The 18,564-nt window shown below is 44.3% G+C and overlaps 1 protein-coding gene across 1 annotated transcript; it reads right to left on the minus strand.

The window, feature by feature from the left end:
- Positions 1-2,849: 2,849 nt before the first annotated feature.
- Positions 2,850-13,137, minus strand: LOC131418590 (tyrosine-protein phosphatase non-receptor type substrate 1-like). The gene is made up of 4 exons (XM_058563054.1): positions 12,994-13,137; positions 5,811-6,175; positions 3,832-4,153; positions 2,850-3,244 (listed from the first exon to the last, which is right to left on the minus strand). Exons 1-4 carry the CDS (start codon positions 13,064-13,066, stop codon positions 2,862-2,864), a joined length of 1,143 nt encoding a protein of 380 aa, XP_058419037.1. The 5' UTR covers positions 13,067-13,137; the 3' UTR covers positions 2,850-2,861.
- Between the last annotated feature and the right edge of the window lie 5,427 nt (positions 13,138-18,564).

Consider the following 18,564-nt stretch of genomic DNA (forward strand, 5'->3'; position numbering starts at 1 on the left):
CCCTAGAGCTTCCAGAAGGATCGCAGCCCTGCCACCCACTGTGGACCTCTGACCTTTAGAGCTCTAAGGTAATAAAATACTATTGTTTAAAGCCACAGAAAGTGTGTTAATTTTTTACAGCAGCAATAGGAGCCTAATACAAGGAGACTGGGACATTTCAAAAGGACCGATGTGGCAAAAGGGATGGGCTCAGTTTAAAGTGCATAACTTCTGAGGCAAAAAGGCAGAAAAGAAGGAGCAAGTGCTCTTTGGCAATTGAGTGGTGAAGAGAAAAAGGAAATGGGGTAGGGAAATTTAAGATCCTGAAAGAAAAAGAGAACCAAAAAACTGAGAGGCATCAGAACATTTGTCTCACTGTCAAAACCAACCAACCAACCCAAACTCCATTAACACACCCGGATTATGCTGTACTGAGAGAAGAGAGGGCCATTAAGCGAGGAATATTGTAAAACTCCCAGATATCATTAAAATGAACACAAAGATGGGCATCCTCACATCAGATACACTGGACCCAGGACTGCAGTGGCTGGAGCCCTCAGACTCCCAGGGCAGGCTGGACATCCTGCTGCAGCAGGGTCATAGAGACATCTTGCACTTTGCTCCAGCCTGCCAACATGGACAACACAAAAACCATTTCGAGACTCAGTACACTAGCGAGGGTGCTCGGTCAGGCACACTGAGATCACCCAGAACTAACAGCCCAGGTCTGAGCCCCGGGGGAGGTGGAGACTGAGGAGCAAACCCAGGCTGATCCAGACAGGATGGTGTGGACCCATCTCTCCCTGCTCTCCCCTTTCAGTACAATCTGACCCCTAGAAACAATGGGAGGTACAAGCACAGGAGGACGCTGACAGGAGGACGAGGAAGCAGACTGGCTGGGCCCTGAGGACTGGAGGGAGGACACAGCGGCCAGGGGTCAAGATTCCACTCTCCTGACTGCCCAGCACAGGAGGAGACCAGGATGGCATTAGAGAAAAGAGATGCATAAAACCAATCATCTAAGCTTCTGCCTCAGGAAACTAGAAAAAGAGTAGCAAAATAAACCTAAAGCAGAAGGAAGGATGGAAATAGTAAAGAAAAGAGGAGAAAAATCAATGAAATTGAAAACAAAGAAACAATAGAGAAAAATCCCTGCAACGAAACGCAGGTTTGTTGGAAAGATCAATAACATTGAAAAACTTCTAGCAATACTGACAATAAAAAAAGGAGGAATGACACATTCTAAAATCAGGAATGAAAGACGGGACATCACTACAGACCCTGCAGATGTCAGAAGAATAATAAGGGGAGATTGTGTGCAATCCTACAGATAGATTTGAGAACTTAGAGAAAATGGACAAAATTCCTCAAAAAGCACAATCTGCCACAATTTACTCTATATGAAATAAATAATTTGAATAGCCCTAAACCATTAAGGAAATTGAACTCGTAATTTAAATATTCATGAAAGAGAATTTTTGAGACCCTGATGGTTGCACAGGAATATTCTACCAAGCATTTATGGAAGAATTAAAACCATTTTGCTGGTTTAAAAACAGCTATAAAAGAAATTTGGGAAAATGTAAATGTATACTCCATTTTAGACGGTATTAGGGAACTATTGTTAATTTTATTAAGTGTGTAATGGTATTGGTATTTTAGAAAACCATGTCCTTAATCATATGATCACACAATAGTGGACTACACTTGCACCTGGATGTGCATACTTGACCAAGTTATTAGTGGACACAATTATGCAACTTCTGCATGTCTCTTGTTTTAAGGGACATTGTCTTCGTTTTCCTATCTTACTCTTCCAGCAGGCAGTGTCATGGACACTTGATGTCCCAGGTTGACCCAGCAGATGAGGACAACTCCATAGGGCAGATGGAAGGAACGTGGGCTTTTGAAAGCTCTTCTGGGGTCAAGATTCCTGGAAACATGACTCTATTCTCTTCTGATGTTACATGAGAGACAAATGAGACATATTTTGTTCACTGAAAGGGGGACTTTGTAGGTCCCTGGGACAATGCCCAGCAGAGGAGGAATGTGTTTCTAATTAGCATGTATTTCCTGCACAGGCTGGTGGTCCCTGTCCTCAGGGACTCAGATTTACCTTGATTAATTTAGCCCAATCACATGGTCTAACAGCAAAAAGTCTTCAACAACATACTAGCCATTGCTCCTCAAGTCTCATCGGTAAAACTCCAAACACACAGGGTAGTTGAAGCAGGAAAAGAGATCACAGAGGAACTGGAATTTGCATATAGTAAATGTGCAGTGAGCGGTTGTGATTACGGGTCCATTGTCAGAATCAGGGAACAAAGGAGTCTTGTGTTGTGATCACTCAGGGTCACCCAGGTATCTGGTCTAGACACAAACCCCACGTCCTCAGGGCTCCCTTCTGAGAATTTCACAGAGTAGTTAGCAGGTGCAGGCGTCTGCTGGAGTGACATTAATGATGTGGATGGAAAAGTCCAGGATGGCATAGAGACTAGGCAGAGGTTAGAGAAAGCAAGGAGGAGAGAGATGGGCTGACGTGGATGGTGAATGTAGTCATTGTTAGGACGGAATAGAGACTAGGCAGAGGTTACAAAGAACAAGGAAGAGGGAAGTGGGTTGACGTTGATGGTGACATAATCATTGTTAGGTAGAGAAAGCAAGAGCTGGATGCTATGAACAGGATGAGCTCCCTCCTTCCCTTCTTTTTTCTTTAACGTATATTTATGTCAACAGATCTATAAAGATATGCACCAAACTCTTACCAGTGGTGACTCTTGGAGTGTTAGATTTGGGAGAGGGGAGCTCACTTCCAAGTTGTGCTTTATATTTATAAACTTCTAGATTATTCTATAATATGCATTAATGACTAATTTTAATATCTAAAAAGGATAAAATTTTAAAAGAGCCAGCTCAGTTGGAGTGGAGGCCTCACCAGGGATTCCACCTGTGTCCCCTTCCTTCTGGTGGGCAGAGGCCTCCAGGGTATGGTGTTTGGTGACCGCCGGCTGCCCGTCATGCTGCACCTGACAGGTGAGCACCACATCCTCCCTGTGGGCAGATGAGTTCACCAGGAGCCAGCTCGTCCAGTTAAAGGTCCCATCCTTGTTCTCTATGAGTGTTGAGGCCATTTCTGTTCGGGACACGTCTCCATTCTCCAACCAGGTCAGCTTTAGGTGCCGAGGGTAGAACTTGTTCGCCTGGCAGGTGACGTTCACCAGGTTCCCTGCCGTGGGCTGTTGGGAAACCTCCAAGGTGGGCGGACCTCAAACAGCACAGGGCAGAAGCTCTGACCTTATGGAACAGACAGATCACAGAGGAGAGCTCCCTAACTGAGCTCCCACCACCACAGAGGGGCTCACCAGGACAGTGCTGGGCATGCAGCAGGCGCTCAAACCCTGAGAGTACTCTCTGCATACGAATGAGATCACAAAGCACAGTGCCAGGGTCACAGTAGGTGCTCAGGGACTGGTAGCTCCTATTAGGGTCATAATGAGTGAAATCAAGAATCACAGCCACTGGCATACAGTGGGAGCAAAATAACTGTAGCAAAATAAATGAAATCACCAAGCAGGTAGGGGTTGGGCTTAGAGTAGGTGCTCAGCAACTGGAGCTACTATTGGTAAAGTGGACCACACGACCTAGCACAGAGTTTGGCACATGGCAGGTGTTCACCTGGCAGCTGCCATTACAACAGGTGAGTGACCAGCACATCCAGGTGCCTGGTGATTGGGAAGGACGGTCAGGAACTAGATTCCAGGAAATACAGGCCTGGAGCAAACAGCAGGGGCAGGAGCGAACTTGGGGCCTTGGGGTCAGGTGTGGGCTTGGGCTGGGGTGAGGGGCATCTACCTCGGATGGTCTCAGACAAGTTGGCCGTCCCACAAAGAGGAGGGCACCCCTGCAGTGTGATGTGGGCCACCTCGCAGAGGACCTGGGAGCGAACATCCCCCGGGGCCAGCACCACCTTGGTTGTGCTGGAGACGCTGTAGGAAACGCCATCTCCGTCTGGGTCCACGTTGGTCTGGGAGGCTGGGAGCTCATTCCCATTTTTGAACCACTTCAGGGTGATGTGTCTGGGGGAGAAGCCGTGGGACTCGCAGGTGAAGCTCACTGTCTCCTCAGGTGGGACTCTCACCGTGGGGCCCGATACCACGGGGGGGAGTCGGTTTGGCTATAAAAGGGTCATTTATAAAAAATAAACATGATCATGATTATTATCACTTACTATAGGCAAGTGACACTGTTAAGAACCTTCAATATATTATTTTTTATTCCTTCTAATAGTGCTGGGAGGGAGGGTCATCATCCTCATCTTACAGAGGAGGACACACGTGTTCCCAGAGGTGAACTCTGAGGAAGGGTCAGGGTTGTGGGGATAGTCAATTTCTACCCTGTCTAGGAGGGAAATTTGTCAATATCCAACAAATTAAAATACACACACCCACTGACATAGCAATGCCACTTCATGTGGGCGTCTCCCACTTGAATAGTGTGGTGCAGCGCTGGTCTAATATCCCAAGATTAGGAACAATTTTGTATCCATCAATGGAAGACTAGAATGAAGGATGCTGTCTCAATATGATGGATGTTATGCAGCTGTGGAATCAACGCGCAGCTCTTGGTGCTGATACGGAACGCTTGAATGGGGATGATGCGGTTGAAGGTGTGGAGAGGTTCCCAATCTCCTCGGGCCTCGGGGTCTGAATGCAAGGGGCTTCTGAACCTTTGGGAAACTGGTGAAAAGGAGCAATGCTAGCTGCTGTTCAATGGTTTGATGTAACAAGCTTTTATCCAGCACAAATGATGGGCCAGGCTCTTCCAGGGAAAGAGTGTCCAATGTTGAGGCAGGACGGAGCCTACCTGGAATCAGATCTGGGTTCTGGAATGATCCCCTCACTCACTGGCTGTGTAACCATGGGCACGTAGCCCAGCTCCCCATCTGTACATGGGGCATGGGGCTGGATGGGACTAACGGTCCATTGTGCACTGACTTTTCAGGATTCAGGATCCTGGCCCTCTGGCAGAAAATCCTAAATGAGCATCTTTGTTGCCTCAATGGGGAACCCCTAAATCACCTCCCCCTGGGTGAGGGACATTCTGAGATGGCCCAGCTCTGCCTGGAGCCTTCAGGGTCTGTGTGAGTTGGTCCCTGAATCACACGAGGGTTTTCTGGACAGACACACAGAGAACACCCAATCTCTGTGTGTCTCCTCCAGCCAGGCTGTCAGAGTAAACAGAGAGTCTGGGCCTCTTAGGGATTCCTCTCAGTGTGATGTTTCTGAGGATGAAAAGAAGAAACACACGTTCTCCCTCCCTGCCCTGCATACATTTCTCCTCACAGGAAGAGAATGGACGAGAGCCTCCTGGGAGAAGAGCCTTTGCCTGCTGTGTCAACTGCTGCTTCCACAGCACAGAGCAAAGCCCAGAACACAGTAGGTGCTCAGTAAGTGCTGATTAAAGGAAGACTTGGCCACATTGAGGGGCACTCTCTGAGGGCAGGAGCGAGGTCTGGCCTTGTGACTGGGCGAGTCACTCAGAATTTCAGTTCCCTCATCACTGGAACAAAGGGCTGACCGGGATTGAAAAGGCATGGGCTGTGGAGCCAGGCAGATGGGCATTCCAGAATTTTCCCCCCATTTACCAGCAGTGGGGCCTTGAGCAACTAGCACAACCTTTCCAGGCCTCAACCTCCCTGATCTGTGGAAGGGGGTGAAATCAGATCATGAACATAAGCACCCACTGCCACACCTGATTCTTGCTGTTGCTCAAAGAATGGGGGGCGTTATTATTGACTTGTTGTCACACACCAAGGGACGAAGGAGGCCCACGCTGTACTCACCACTCACGGTGAGCTGGGTGCCTGGTCCAGACTTAAACTCCACATCATCAGGGCTCTCTTTCTGGAACTTCACACAGTAGTAGATACCAGTGTCTGCCGGGGTGATGTTACTGATGCGGATGGAAAAGTCCGTGGTGTTTCTCTTTGTGACATCTGCAACATTTTCTACTCGGGGGAAGTGGCCTCCTTTGAAACTGTAGATTAACTCCCGGCCTGACCCTGTCCCCCTGAACCACATGACGTTCCCCACAGGGAGCAGGGAGGTCAGGGTGCAGCGCAGAGTAGCCGTCTCTCCAGCTGCAACTGACACTGACTTCTCAAGCTGAAGCACCTGCAGCTCCTCACCTGCCGCTCCTGGAGGAAAACAAATCCATCATTTATTCATCCCTATGTGATCTTGTAGGTTTCTCAAGTGTTTATCAACAACAGCTTTCACTGACCCAGTGCACAGCACGAGCGGGCCTTGAGCTCAGCACATTGCATATGTCATCACAGGTAACCCTTACAAGAAGCCTGCAATGTGAGACCCTAGTCCAAATGGGGAACTGAGGCACAGAAATGTTAAGAGATGTAGCAGAGAGTTGGTTTGAATGCCTGTGCCCTCTCTGGGGGTTTCATGCTTTGCCAAATATTTCTGGCTGTCCACTTTCTGGCCTCAGGGCGTGTTGCATTTCTGGACCTTTGCATTGGGTAGGACCATGAGACGTTTTCAGACCATGAGTTGTGAGCAAGAGTAACAAAGGAATTTCATGGGATATGCATTTAACTGCAAGAACCTCTATGCATCAACTTCCCTCTTATGCAGAGATCCACATGCTCAGGATGGGTCTGCTCCATCAACCTGGATACTTGAGTGACACTGATGGGCAGAGCTCCCAACACAGAATGAATATATAGTTTAATTAAGAAGTAAAACGTTCTTTCAAGTACCTGGGATTTTTTTATCCATAGCATAATCATGTGGCATTAGTGTCCTAATCCTGCTGTAACGAATTACCAAAAACTTAGTGGCTTAAAACAATAGAAAATTTTATCTTATAGTTCTGGAGGTCAGAAGTCCACAACTGGTGTTGCTGGGATAAAATCAAGGTGTCAGGCAAGCCGCATTTCTTCTGGAGGCTCTCTTCCTTGCCTTCTAAGTCCCAGTGGCTGCCCGTATTCCTTTCCTCATGGTTCCGGTCTTCCTATCACTCCAACCTCGTGCTTCCATTATCACTTGTACTTCTCTACATTTGACTTTTCTGCTCCTTCTTCTGAGGACCCTTATGATATCATAAACAAGAAAAAGATGCTCACTTTTAGCACTTCTATTCAACACAATACTGGAAGTTCTAGCAAAAGCAATTAGGCAAGAGAAATAAATAAAAGGCATTCAAAAGAGAAAAGAAGAAGTAAAACGACTTCTGTTTGCACATGGCATGATTTTATATGCAGCAACACCAAAGATCACATACACACACACACACACACACACACACACCTGTTAGAGCTAATAAATAAATTAAGCAAATTTGCAGGATACAAAATCAACAGGTAAAAATCAGTTGCATTTCTATACACTAGTGATGAACAATCCAGAAAGGGAATCAAGCGAACAATTCCATTTATAATAGCATCAAAAGATATAAAATACTTAGGAGTAAATTGAACCATGGAGAGGAAAGACTTGTACACTGAAGAGTAGAAAACATTGCTGAAATAAATTAAAGAAGACATAAATAAAGGGAAAAACATCCCATGTTCATGGGTTGGAAGACTTCATATTGTTAAGGTAAATACTGAATACTACCTAAAGCAATCTACAGATTCAATACAATCTGTGTTTGGATTGGTGGTTACCAGAGGGGAGGACAGGAGGGAGGGGGGCAAGAGGGATGATTAGGCACATGTGTGTGGTGATGGGCTGTAAGTAGTATTTGGGTGGTGAACATCGTGTAATCGGTGCAGAAATAGAAGTATAATGATGTATGCCTGAAATTTATACAATGTTACAAACCAATGTTACTTCAGTAAAAACAAAAAATACAATCTCTGTCAAAATCTCAATGGCAGGTGGCCTGCTTGGTGGCCCAGCAGGTCAGTGTGCGCGCTCCGCTTCGGCGGCCTGGGGTTCACAGAATCGGATCCCGGGCACTCACCAATGCGCTGCTTGTCAAGCCATGCTGTGGCAGGGTCCCATATAAAGTAGAGGAAGATGGGCATGGATGTTAGCCCAGGGCCAATCTTCCTCAGAATAAAGAGGAGGATCGGCATCGGATGTTAGCTCAGGGCTAGTCCTCCTCACCAAAAAAGAAAAACAAAAACTCAATGGCAGAAATATTTTTTGAGGAAATAGAGAAAAGCATTCTAAAATTCATATGAAATCCAAAGGGACCCCAAATAACCAGTCTTGAAAATGAAGAACACAGTTAGAGGACTCACACTTCCTGATTTAAGAAGTTCGTACAAATCTACAATAATCAATGTAGTTTGGTACTGACATTACAGGTATATAAACCACGGAATAGAATAGAGAGCCTAGAAATAAACCCTCACGTATATGGTCGAGTGATTTTTCAACACGGGTGCCAAGGCCATTCAACGGGGAAAAGACAGTCTTTTCAACAAATGATACTGGGAAAACTGGATATCCACACGTAAAAGAATGATGTTGGACCTTTACTTTATACCATATACGCAAATGAACTCAAAATAGATACAGGCCTATATGTAAGAGCTAAAACTATAAAATTTTGAGAAAAAAAACCACAGGTAAAAGTCTTCATGATATTGGATTTGGCAATGATTTTTTGGATATGACACCAAAAGTACAGACAAGAAAAGAAAAAATATGTAAATTGGACTTCATCAAAATTAAAAACTTTTGGACATCAGAGGTTACTACCAAGAGAATGAAAAGACAACTCACAGAATGGGAGAAAGTATTTGCAAAGCATATATCTCATAAGGGATTGATATCCAGAATATAGGAAGAACTCCTACAATTCAGCAACAAATTAACAGAAAACCCAATTGAAAATGGACAGAGGACTTGAAAGACATTTTCCCAAAGAAGAGATACAAATGGTCAGTAAACAAAAGGAAAGATGCCCAACAACACTAGTCATTAGAAAAATGCAAATCAAAACAACTATGAGATACTCCTCCACATTGCTTAGGATGCCTATCATCAAAAACAAAATAAAAAACAGAAAATAAGTGTTGGCAAAAACGTGGAGAAGTTGAAACTCTTGTGCATGGCTGGTAGGAGTATAAAATGGTGCAGCCACTGTGGAAAACAGTGGTGGTTTCTTAAAAGTTAAACATAAAATTTACCGTATGACCACAACAATTCCACTCTTAGGTATATACCCCAAAATATTAAAAGCTGGGACTCAGACACACATACATCAATGTCCATAGCAGCATTATTCACAATAGCCAAAAGGTAGTAGAAACAACCCAAATTTCCACCAAGAGATGAATAGATAAACAAAATGTGGTGTACAAATATTATGGAATGTTATTCAGTCCTAAAAATCAATGACATTTTGATACATCCTATAACATGGATGAAACTTGAAAATAATACAATAAGTGAAATAAGCCAGATGCAAAAGGACAAATACATGATCCCACTTACATAAAGCACCTAGAATAGGCAAATTCATAGTAACAAAAGGTAGAACGGAGGTTAGCCATTGGAGGGAAGGAGGAAAGGGGACTTACTGTTTAACAGGAACAGAGTTTCTGCTTAGGATGTTGAAAAAGTTCTGGAAATGTATGGTGGTGAGTGTTTCACAACGTTGTGAATGTACTTAATGCTGTTGAATTGGATCCTTAAAAATGGCTAAAATGGTAAATTGTAGGTTATGTGTATTTTGCCACAATCAAAAATATGTACTAACACAAGGTGATCGCCCCATGAAGAGCTTCTGAATTGGACGAAGTGGCTCAAGGAAAAAGACAAAATGTGTGGTCCCAAAGGCTGATTGATTTGAGAAACCTGCACTTGAATGGAGAGATAGAGCCATGGGAGCAAGCATGGAAACAGCAGGCTTCAAACTTGTGTTTTGAAAAGAACTGTGGGTGGTTGACTGTGATTGGACAACGAGTTATGAGTTGAAGGGACACAAGTCACCATTGGGCCAATCACTGAACTGCAGTTGCAAGACTTTCCAGTTCCATTTCACTGCGTCAGGGACTAGCCAGTTTCTGGACACACAGAGAAGTAGAAAAGCGTTCCTTCTTATCTTAAGTGTCCTAAAAAACACGCCTGGGTTCTGGTGGCAGGGATATAAATCAGAGGAGCAGGCTGTTGTGGCGCCACAGATAAATCCTGTGTTCTTTTCTATTTCTTAGCTACTCATTAGGGAGAAAAATGTGCTTTATCTTTGCAGAGTGTGAGCTGGTGACCCCCACCCACTTAGCACTGTTTGTAACCAAACCTGCCTCCTAAGGAAGCACATGCTACTCCAGGGCAGGTCCTTTGGTGCGCCTAGAACATCAGGTGGTTTGGGTTTTTAAGTCTGGAGAAGAAGATTGGAACTGCTAAGAAAAAAATGGGGAAAAATATGAATGAATCTTGGAGGGAGAAATGGAAGGAATAGAGGAGGGACGAGAGTAGAGGGAGCAGAGCGTCGAGATCCATCTGCCATCTGTGTATCTGTAATTCTCATATTTACTTCTCTGGCCCAGGCCTTTCCCCAGAACTCTGGACTTGTATGTCAACTGCCCGCTGGACTTGTTCTTGCATGGAAATAAACATCTACAGTTAACATGTCCCAAACTGAACTCCTGAATGTCCCCCACAGTCCTCTGTGTCTCAGCTGAGACACCTTTATTCTTCCAGATGCTCAGGCCCCAAACCCTAGGAGTCTGTCCCTCTCACCCCAATCCTATGCATCAGGAAATCCTGTTGGCTCCACTCCAGCATGAATCCAAAATCTGGCCTCTTTCTCCTGTCTCTACTAGTTACTGGCCTGGTGCAAGCCACTTCTTGTTTGCATGAAGGCAGTGACCTCTTACATGCTCTAGTTGCTTCTATCTATGTCCTGTTTAGTCTACTCTCAACCAAATGCTAGAATAATTTAAAACTCATGTCAGATCATGTTACTTCTCTCTTCAAAACCTTGCAATGGCAGCCATGTCACTCAGAGCAAAAGACAAAATCCTTGAACACAGCGGGAAGATCCTATTCTACGGCCTTTGCACATGCTGTTCCTTGTCAGAAGCGCTCTTACCCCAGATTACCCGGGTGCTTTCCACCTTCTTTTTCTATTTGCTCAAATTTCCCTTCTCAGTGAAGCCCATCCAGACTACCCTATTTAAAATATATCCCACCTACAGAGTCTCCCAAGTCTCTTATCCACCTATACTTTAATTCCTTCCTTATCACTTATCGCTTTCTAATACAACACGTTCTTTACTCATTTATTGTGTCTATTGTTTACTGTCATTTCCCCGTTAGGTTATAAGCTTCATGAGGACAACTACTTTGTCTCTTTTATTCACCAATGTACCCCAAGTTCCTACATAAGCTCCTGGCACATAGTAGCTGTCCAATAAATATTTGTATGATGTGTAAACTGCCCAGTGTGACACCTGCCAGGGACCCTGAAGTGTGTTTTAAGTGGGTAAACCCTATGGAAATTTTTCAGAAACTGAGTTTCCCATGTAGAGGACTTGGTGAAAAACAAAAGCAAATTGCATATACGCAGGAAGCAGAAGAGCCCAGGAGAGAAAACTACAAACTCTATTCCCCACACCTCACCATTCCCCACACCCAGTGGCAGAAGCTGCAGAAATCTCATGGGATGGAAGTCAGGTAATGGTTAAATCCATGAGCTCTAGAATTTGTTCTGAGTTCAAATCATAGCTCTACCATTGACCACTGAGGGACCCTGAACCTCTCCATGCTCCTGTTTTCTTATCTGTAAGGTAGAGGTGACAAGATTATCTACCTTGGATATAATGATCTCTTGATAAAACAGCCGTAGGCATTTTCAACAATGTGTGGACATGGTGAGTCTTCAAGACATTGAAGTTATTACTCATTAGATTTCCTGAGGGAGGGAGGCTTCAGCTGACGTTAGATGACAGAGATACAGATATGGGTATGGCTACAGATACGGATATGGATATAATTACAGATACAGATCACATGGGCAGGAGTCTCTGTACCTTCATCCCCTTCTCTCCTTCTCACCTCTGTCCAGCGTGGAAGTGGAACTCCAAGATAGTAACACACAAAACAGAGAAGTTTGCTTCTCTTAAGAGTTTGAGGAGGGTAAGGGGTAAATTTAGAGAAGTAGAAAGGAGGGATGTTGGCTGAGAGACAGGGAAAATTAAACATCTGTTCAATGTGCATTTCATGTAGACTGAAAATGATTTGAAGAAAACAATAAGGAAAGTCTTTTCAAAAGTCCGGTGTGTGTGTGCTGTGTATGTGTGTGTGTACACTTCCTCACACCAACTGATACACATGAACACACACATAAATACATGCATTCACAAATAGATATAAAAGTGTGGCCTAGCATGTATACAAAGTTGTTCTCAAGATTTGATGAAATTATAATACATATTAAGAACTCAGTAAAAATAATTGGCACAAGGAACCACCCGACACATCATTAACAAAATTTGTGAGTACACACAGAGGAAGTGAAACTCTGGTGATCTCTCAGTGGCGTGATGGTGATGAATATCCTTCTGTTTGCTTCTCTGTACTTTGTGATTTTTCTGCAATCGGCCTCCACTGAGAAGCGGAGCAGCAAAGCATGGTAAAGGAATGAACTCTGGAGCTGGTTGGCCTGAACTTGAATCCCGGCAGCTCCACTGCCTTAGGTAGGTGACACAGGGCAAGTTACTCTCTCTGCCTCAGTTTCCCCATCTGTAAATTGGGGATAATAGTCCTAGCTATCACACAGGTTGCTGTGAGGATTAGACGAGTTAATATACACAAAGTCGTCTTTGTTGCTGTTTGAAGCACCATCTGTTTCATCACCTGTGGTGATCATCTGCAGGTGATGGACCCACAGAGAAAACGCTCAGATCCCTGATTTCATGCTCTCAGATAATGCCCGGTCCTGGGCCAGCTCCGATAGCTCTGGGTGGTGCACCTGTGTTTACCTGGAGGCCCTAAGGGTCCCCAGACAGAGGGAGGGGCTTCTACCCCAGGGAGTGCTCACCTGTGAGTCCCAGCAGTAGAGTCAGCAGCAGGCAAGGAAGAGGGGGGCGGGGCTGGGAGGCAGGGATGGGCATCCTGGAGGCCTGAGGAGCCTGCTCTGTTCCAGTGTGTGCTGGGGAGAACCCTGACTTCTGTGCTCTGTGGAGAGGAGGGAAGGCCCGCCTCCCGTAGTATAAGAGGAAGCGCCTATGACGGGGTGACATGGCTGTGACAGCAACCTGCTTCTAGATTCTAGACAGTTCCTGCTTCTAGACTGTGAAATTGAATCAGGAAGAGGAGGCAGCTACAGTTCAGGAGTTACTCAACTTATGTTTTCAGAGAGACATGGACAGGCCTAGTAGAAATAATGCTTCCTCCTGTCAACAAAAGGAATCATTTCCTGACTTCTTTCAGGAGGGGAAGTGGGTTATATGACCGGCAATTACACTCCCAGGCATTTATTTCAGAGAAATGAAAACTGATGTCCACACAAAAACCCACGCATGAATATTTATAGTAGCTTTCTTTGTAATAGCAAGAAATGGGAAACATCCCAAAGCTCAATAATAAGTGAATGGTTAAACAACTGTGCTGCATCCATACAAGAAAATACCCCTCAGCTGGTAAGTTTCTTGAAGTCATTTTGTAGAATGCACAGAATCAATCTCAAAATGTCACATATTGTATGATTCTGCTTATATAACATTCTTGAAGTTATAGAGATAGAGAACAGATTGGCATTTGCCAGAGATTTGGTACGGTGGGGATGGGTGTCACTCTAAAGGGCCAGCACAAAGCAGACCTTGTGGTCATGGAATTGTTCTGATCCTGATATGGTGGTGGTTACATAGACACACACATGAGAGGACCAGCATAAGAAAAAGGTGGGAATGTTACAGGATTCAGCATAAACAACAATCTCATAGTCATTATAACATAGACACTGACTAGTAAGTTATCCAAAATTATAGTATAATTATATTAGGGCAATTTGGAATAGAAAGCGCATGTGAGGCATGAGGTCAGGAGTAACACAACATTGTGTCCTCACCTTACTTAGTAGTAAGTCAATAAATAATGCCTAAGAGTCAGAAATCAAGAAGTAGCAATATGAGTGTGCTCTATGCAATATGGCAGTAAAATCTAAAATCATCAGTTAAAGAGTTGCAAATGGTTGCCCCTGGGAGGTGGAAGTGATGGGAGATTAGGGAGACTCCAGTTTTCATATTAGAACCTGTAGAACTATTTGACTCTTAAACCGTGTGTATATGTAACTTTGATAAAGGGAGAAACTAATTTTAGATTATTAGATTTACGTTATCAGAGTTACACATAAAGAGAATGTTCATACTATTAGCATGAATAAGAGAGTTTTTTTTTTTAATTTTTTGTTTATTGCAGTAACATTGGTTTATAACATGGTTGGACATTGAGGGTATAATGCAAAGTGAAATAAGTCAGAGGGAGAAGGTCAAATACCGTATGATTTCCTTCATTAAGTAGTAGATAATAACAACAATAAATAAGAGAGTTTTATAAGCTTGCTGGATGTAAATTGATGTTCAAAACTCAATTATAATCCTTTACAATAGTCAAAAACCACTGAAAACAATAATAATAATTTTAAAGATTCCATAAATCAGAAATCATTAAAGATAGCTCTAATTAGGGATGCATAAGACCATTACAGGGGGAAAAAAACCTGCAAAATTGTACATTGCAAGTCATAAAAGAAAACCTAAATAAATAGAGTTATATCATGTCCATGAATGGGAAAACTCAATACTGGAAAGATGTCAGTTTACCTGAATTAATATATAAATTCAACGCACTCAAATAATAATTCTAAAAGAGTTTTTCATAAAACTCAACAAAGTGATTCAAAAATGCATTTGGACCAAGAAGAGCCACAACAATTTTGATCAACCAGAAGAGGTGGGAAGATTTGCCCCAAAGAGGTATGAAAACTTATGATAAAGCAATTCTAATTAACAGCGTGTAGTTTTGACAGGGAGATAGCCACGAAGCACAATGGAACAAAGACCTCATGAAAAGAACCACAGATTTATGGAAACTTGATATATGGCACAGGTGGCAGTGCAGATCAGTCAATGCTGGATAATTTATCATTGTGGAAGAAAAAAATAAGATCTCTACCACCTATAACACACAGACACACACTCACACACTCACACACCCACAGCAGAAAAATCACACTAGATCAAAGGCATAAATGGAAAGAGCAAAACTTGATCAAAAATTGCAAACTTTTTTTGCAACAAAAACTCCCAAATGATACCAACACTGCTGCTTTGCAGACCACATTAGAGGACCAAGAGGAAATCTCCTATATGTGCCCAAAGAAACAAAGATAAGAATGTTTGTTGCAAAGTTGTCTTAACAAAACGTTAGATAAACCCTCAATATCCATCATGAGAAGAATTGATAGATTGTGGCATATTATCACAATAGAAACCTATAGAGCAGTGCAAAAGTAATAAAATGGAGCTCCATGTATCAACCTGAATAAATCCCACAAACTGTGTTAAGCATAAAAATTGACATAAAGTTCCAGAATACTGCATATAGTATAACAGCAATTATATAACATTTAAAACATGCAATAATATTACATATTGCTTGAAGGTTTATACATATGTTGTAAAAGTATAAAATCATGCTTGAGAGTGATAAACACCAAACTCAGGGCAGTATTTTTGAAAGGAACAGAAGGAGCCAGCCCGGTGGCATAGTGGCTAAGTTCGTGCACTGCCCATCAGTGGCCCGGGGTTTGCCTGTTGGGATCCCAAGCACAGACCAACACACGGCTTATCAAAGCCAGGCTGTGGTGGCATCCCATATAAAGTAGAGGAAAACGGGCACGGATGTTAGCCCAGGGCCAGTCTTCCTCAGCAAAAAGAGGAAGATTGGCAACAGATGTTAGCTCAGGGCTAATCCTCCTCACCAAAAAAAAAACAAGGAACAGAAAAACATAATAGCAAAATGTTAATATTTTACAGAGATAGGATGGTAGGTCCATGGATACATTTTATATTATTCTTTATATATTTCAGAATAGAAAAATGCTTCTTGAACTTAGTGAGTTCAAGATACATATATGTTAAAAGGAAATCATACTTCAAAAGCTCTGGATAAAAGTACAAAGTGCTCTGAAAATTAAGGGTTGGTTAAGATCAGGGGCAGGATGGAGATGTATTCTCTTGATATGCTTGATTCTCTTTGGGTGGAGGCAGGGCCAGTCTGAAGCTCAGTGCATCAGGGTCCAGACACCCTGAGCCCCCATGACCAAAGCCCACCTTTGACTCAGCTGCAAATATCAGAGAAGGAGCATCAGGAAGGTGTGTGGAGGGAGCATGTCCGTGGTGGAGGTGGGGATGGTAGAGTCAAGGGCAGGGGTCTTGGGTAACCTCCAGGTCCTTGCAGCTTCTCCCCCCTTGAGTCCCTTGGGGAGGGCAAGAGGCAATGCATCAGAGGGCATGCAGGAGCTGTAGGGAGAAACAGGCATTCATTCATTCATTCATTCAGATATTAATTCCACAAATATTTATCGAGCACTTACTATGTGGCAGGCACTCTGTTTGTCCTGGGTTCATGGCGCAGATCAGAGATGAAGACCCTACTCATTACACTCCAACACTTCTATCTGACTTCTGAACTCTCTCCCACACCCACATTCATCTTTGCCACTAGTAGCACCCCCAAGTCCCTCAGATAGACTTTAGTGGTTCATTTTAATAATACTTTCCTTATTAATTCCGAAGAGATGTCCTATGAGAACATCTTATGGGGGGACTCTGGAGATTGGGTCTCAAAACTTGCACCTTCATCCCACCTCCATAACTTGTATCCCCCACCTCCACAGTCCCAGTGAACTTCATTTAAAAACCTTCAAACTCCAGGGATCTACACAATGCGTGAGAGTTGGAAACCTCTGAGAATTCCAAGAGACGGTTAGAGAAAATAGAAGTGTTCACTACGTTTTCTTGAGGCTGGATCATCACTTTGTGGGCGTGCTCTGGACTCCTCTTGCCAGCCCATGACAGTGACCCTGACCTCCCTCCCTAAGGACTATGGCCTGCCCCCAACTCTCCTGTTGCAGATTCTGCAACTTGTGTGTGTAGGTGACTATGAAACTCATCACAAGTGGCACCTTGAGGCCCAGGAGTATAGCCACAAAGATAAGGGCAGGTGTCTCTGGACCTAAATACCAATGGGCAGAAGGAGACATCAAATGGGGCCCTGTGAGTTTAAATACCTCACTCTACTCAGGAGACAGAGGGGAACCAGCTGCTCACAGGAGTACAGGTGCGCTTACTTGGGCTGCCAATGGGCTTGTGTCAGGTATAGGCTGCTCCAGACAGTGTGACGTTGGCCCTGATTGGAGGCTGTGCTTCATGCTACACCTTAGAAGTGAGCACCTGCTCAGACACCTGCACCAACTCATTCATCAACTGCAATCTTTCCAGAGTGTAGGTCCCATTGCTATTGTGCTTAGATGTGAGTTTCTCAGCTCCCTTGAACATTCGGCAGTTCTCCAGCCGGGTGAGATGCACACTCTGTGGATGGAATTTCTGCATGTGGTGGGTAAAGGCCACCAAGTCCAAGGAGGGTGAAGCCTGGGACACTGTCACTGCACAAATAATGTAACTTGCTTCCCATCAGAAAGGACCAGTTTGTACGTTTTCACCCAGATCTACATATCCCGCTGGGTGAACATTTTGCTTATTTCTGCTGGACAGCAAAAAAAGGGCACGGAGAAATTGAGTGGTGAGTGGGATCATCCCCTGAGAATTCTCACAGCAGATAGATGAAGGCCAGCTCTCTCAGGGAGAGAAAGAAAGTAGGTCACAGCCCCTGTTGTGAAGATGTGTTGTTTCACCAGCCCGGTGTCCTGCCCACCCTTTCACTGGTAGTGGCACGGACTATAAAACACGCAGGCACAGAGGCTCACATTCCTGTGGGGAGCTGTCCTTGCCCACCTCACATGGTTCTGGAGAGCTGTCAGTCCACACTCTGCTTACCCCTGTCGCCCACGCCTGGCCAATCCTAACCCTCCCTTCTCCCCTCCCTGTCTCCAATCTCCTCTGAGCCAGTCATTCATGCTCCCAAGCTGATCCAGCTGGACCAAGAAAAGCAGTGCTCTCCTCTGGGTCTGAACTGCTAGGGGGCCGCTCCCCTTAGTGGAGAAAGTCATCTGAGGACACAAAGGGTGAGCTGGAGGGAGGAGGAGAAAGAGGATTAGGATGGGGGGAAGGGAAGGAGGAGAAAGTGGAGGAGGAGGAGAGAAAAAAGAGGCAGAGAACGAGGAGAGAGTGGAGCACACTGGGTACTAGAGAGCAGGAGAATCCTGCACCTGCACCCATCCTGTTCCCGGCTGAGTCAAGAATTCTGGTCTCTCTTTAGAACTGACTTCCAGGAACTTCCAGCTAGACCGGTCTTGATTAATAGCCCTCCTAGACGGAACTTGGGCTCCAAAAGTAGTTCTTACTCTCTGCCATTTCCTGCAGTCAAGTGTTAAGGTGGAGATCTTTCAACCTTAAGACTATACGGAATTGGGGAAGGGAGGACCTGC

The sequence above is a fragment of the Diceros bicornis genome, chromosome 19 (genome assembly GCF_020826845.1).
Source record: "Diceros bicornis minor isolate mBicDic1 chromosome 19, mDicBic1.mat.cur, whole genome shotgun sequence".
Lineage (NCBI taxonomy): Eukaryota > Metazoa > Chordata > Mammalia > Perissodactyla > Rhinocerotidae > Diceros > Diceros bicornis.

Coding starts and splice junctions, on each gene's coding strand:
- LOC131418590 (XM_058563054.1), bottom strand. CDS start 13,066: ATGCCCATCCCTGCCTCCCAGCCCCGCCCCCCTCTTCCTTGCCTGCTG. Junction 6,176..12,993: donor TCTACTGCTGGGACTCACAG/GTGAGCACTCCC, acceptor GTTTTCCTCCAG/GAGCGGCAGGTGAGGAGCTG. Junction 4,154..5,810: donor CCGTGAGTGGTGAGTACAGC/GTGGGCCTCCTT, acceptor ACCCTTTTATAG/CCAAACCGACTCCCCCCCGT.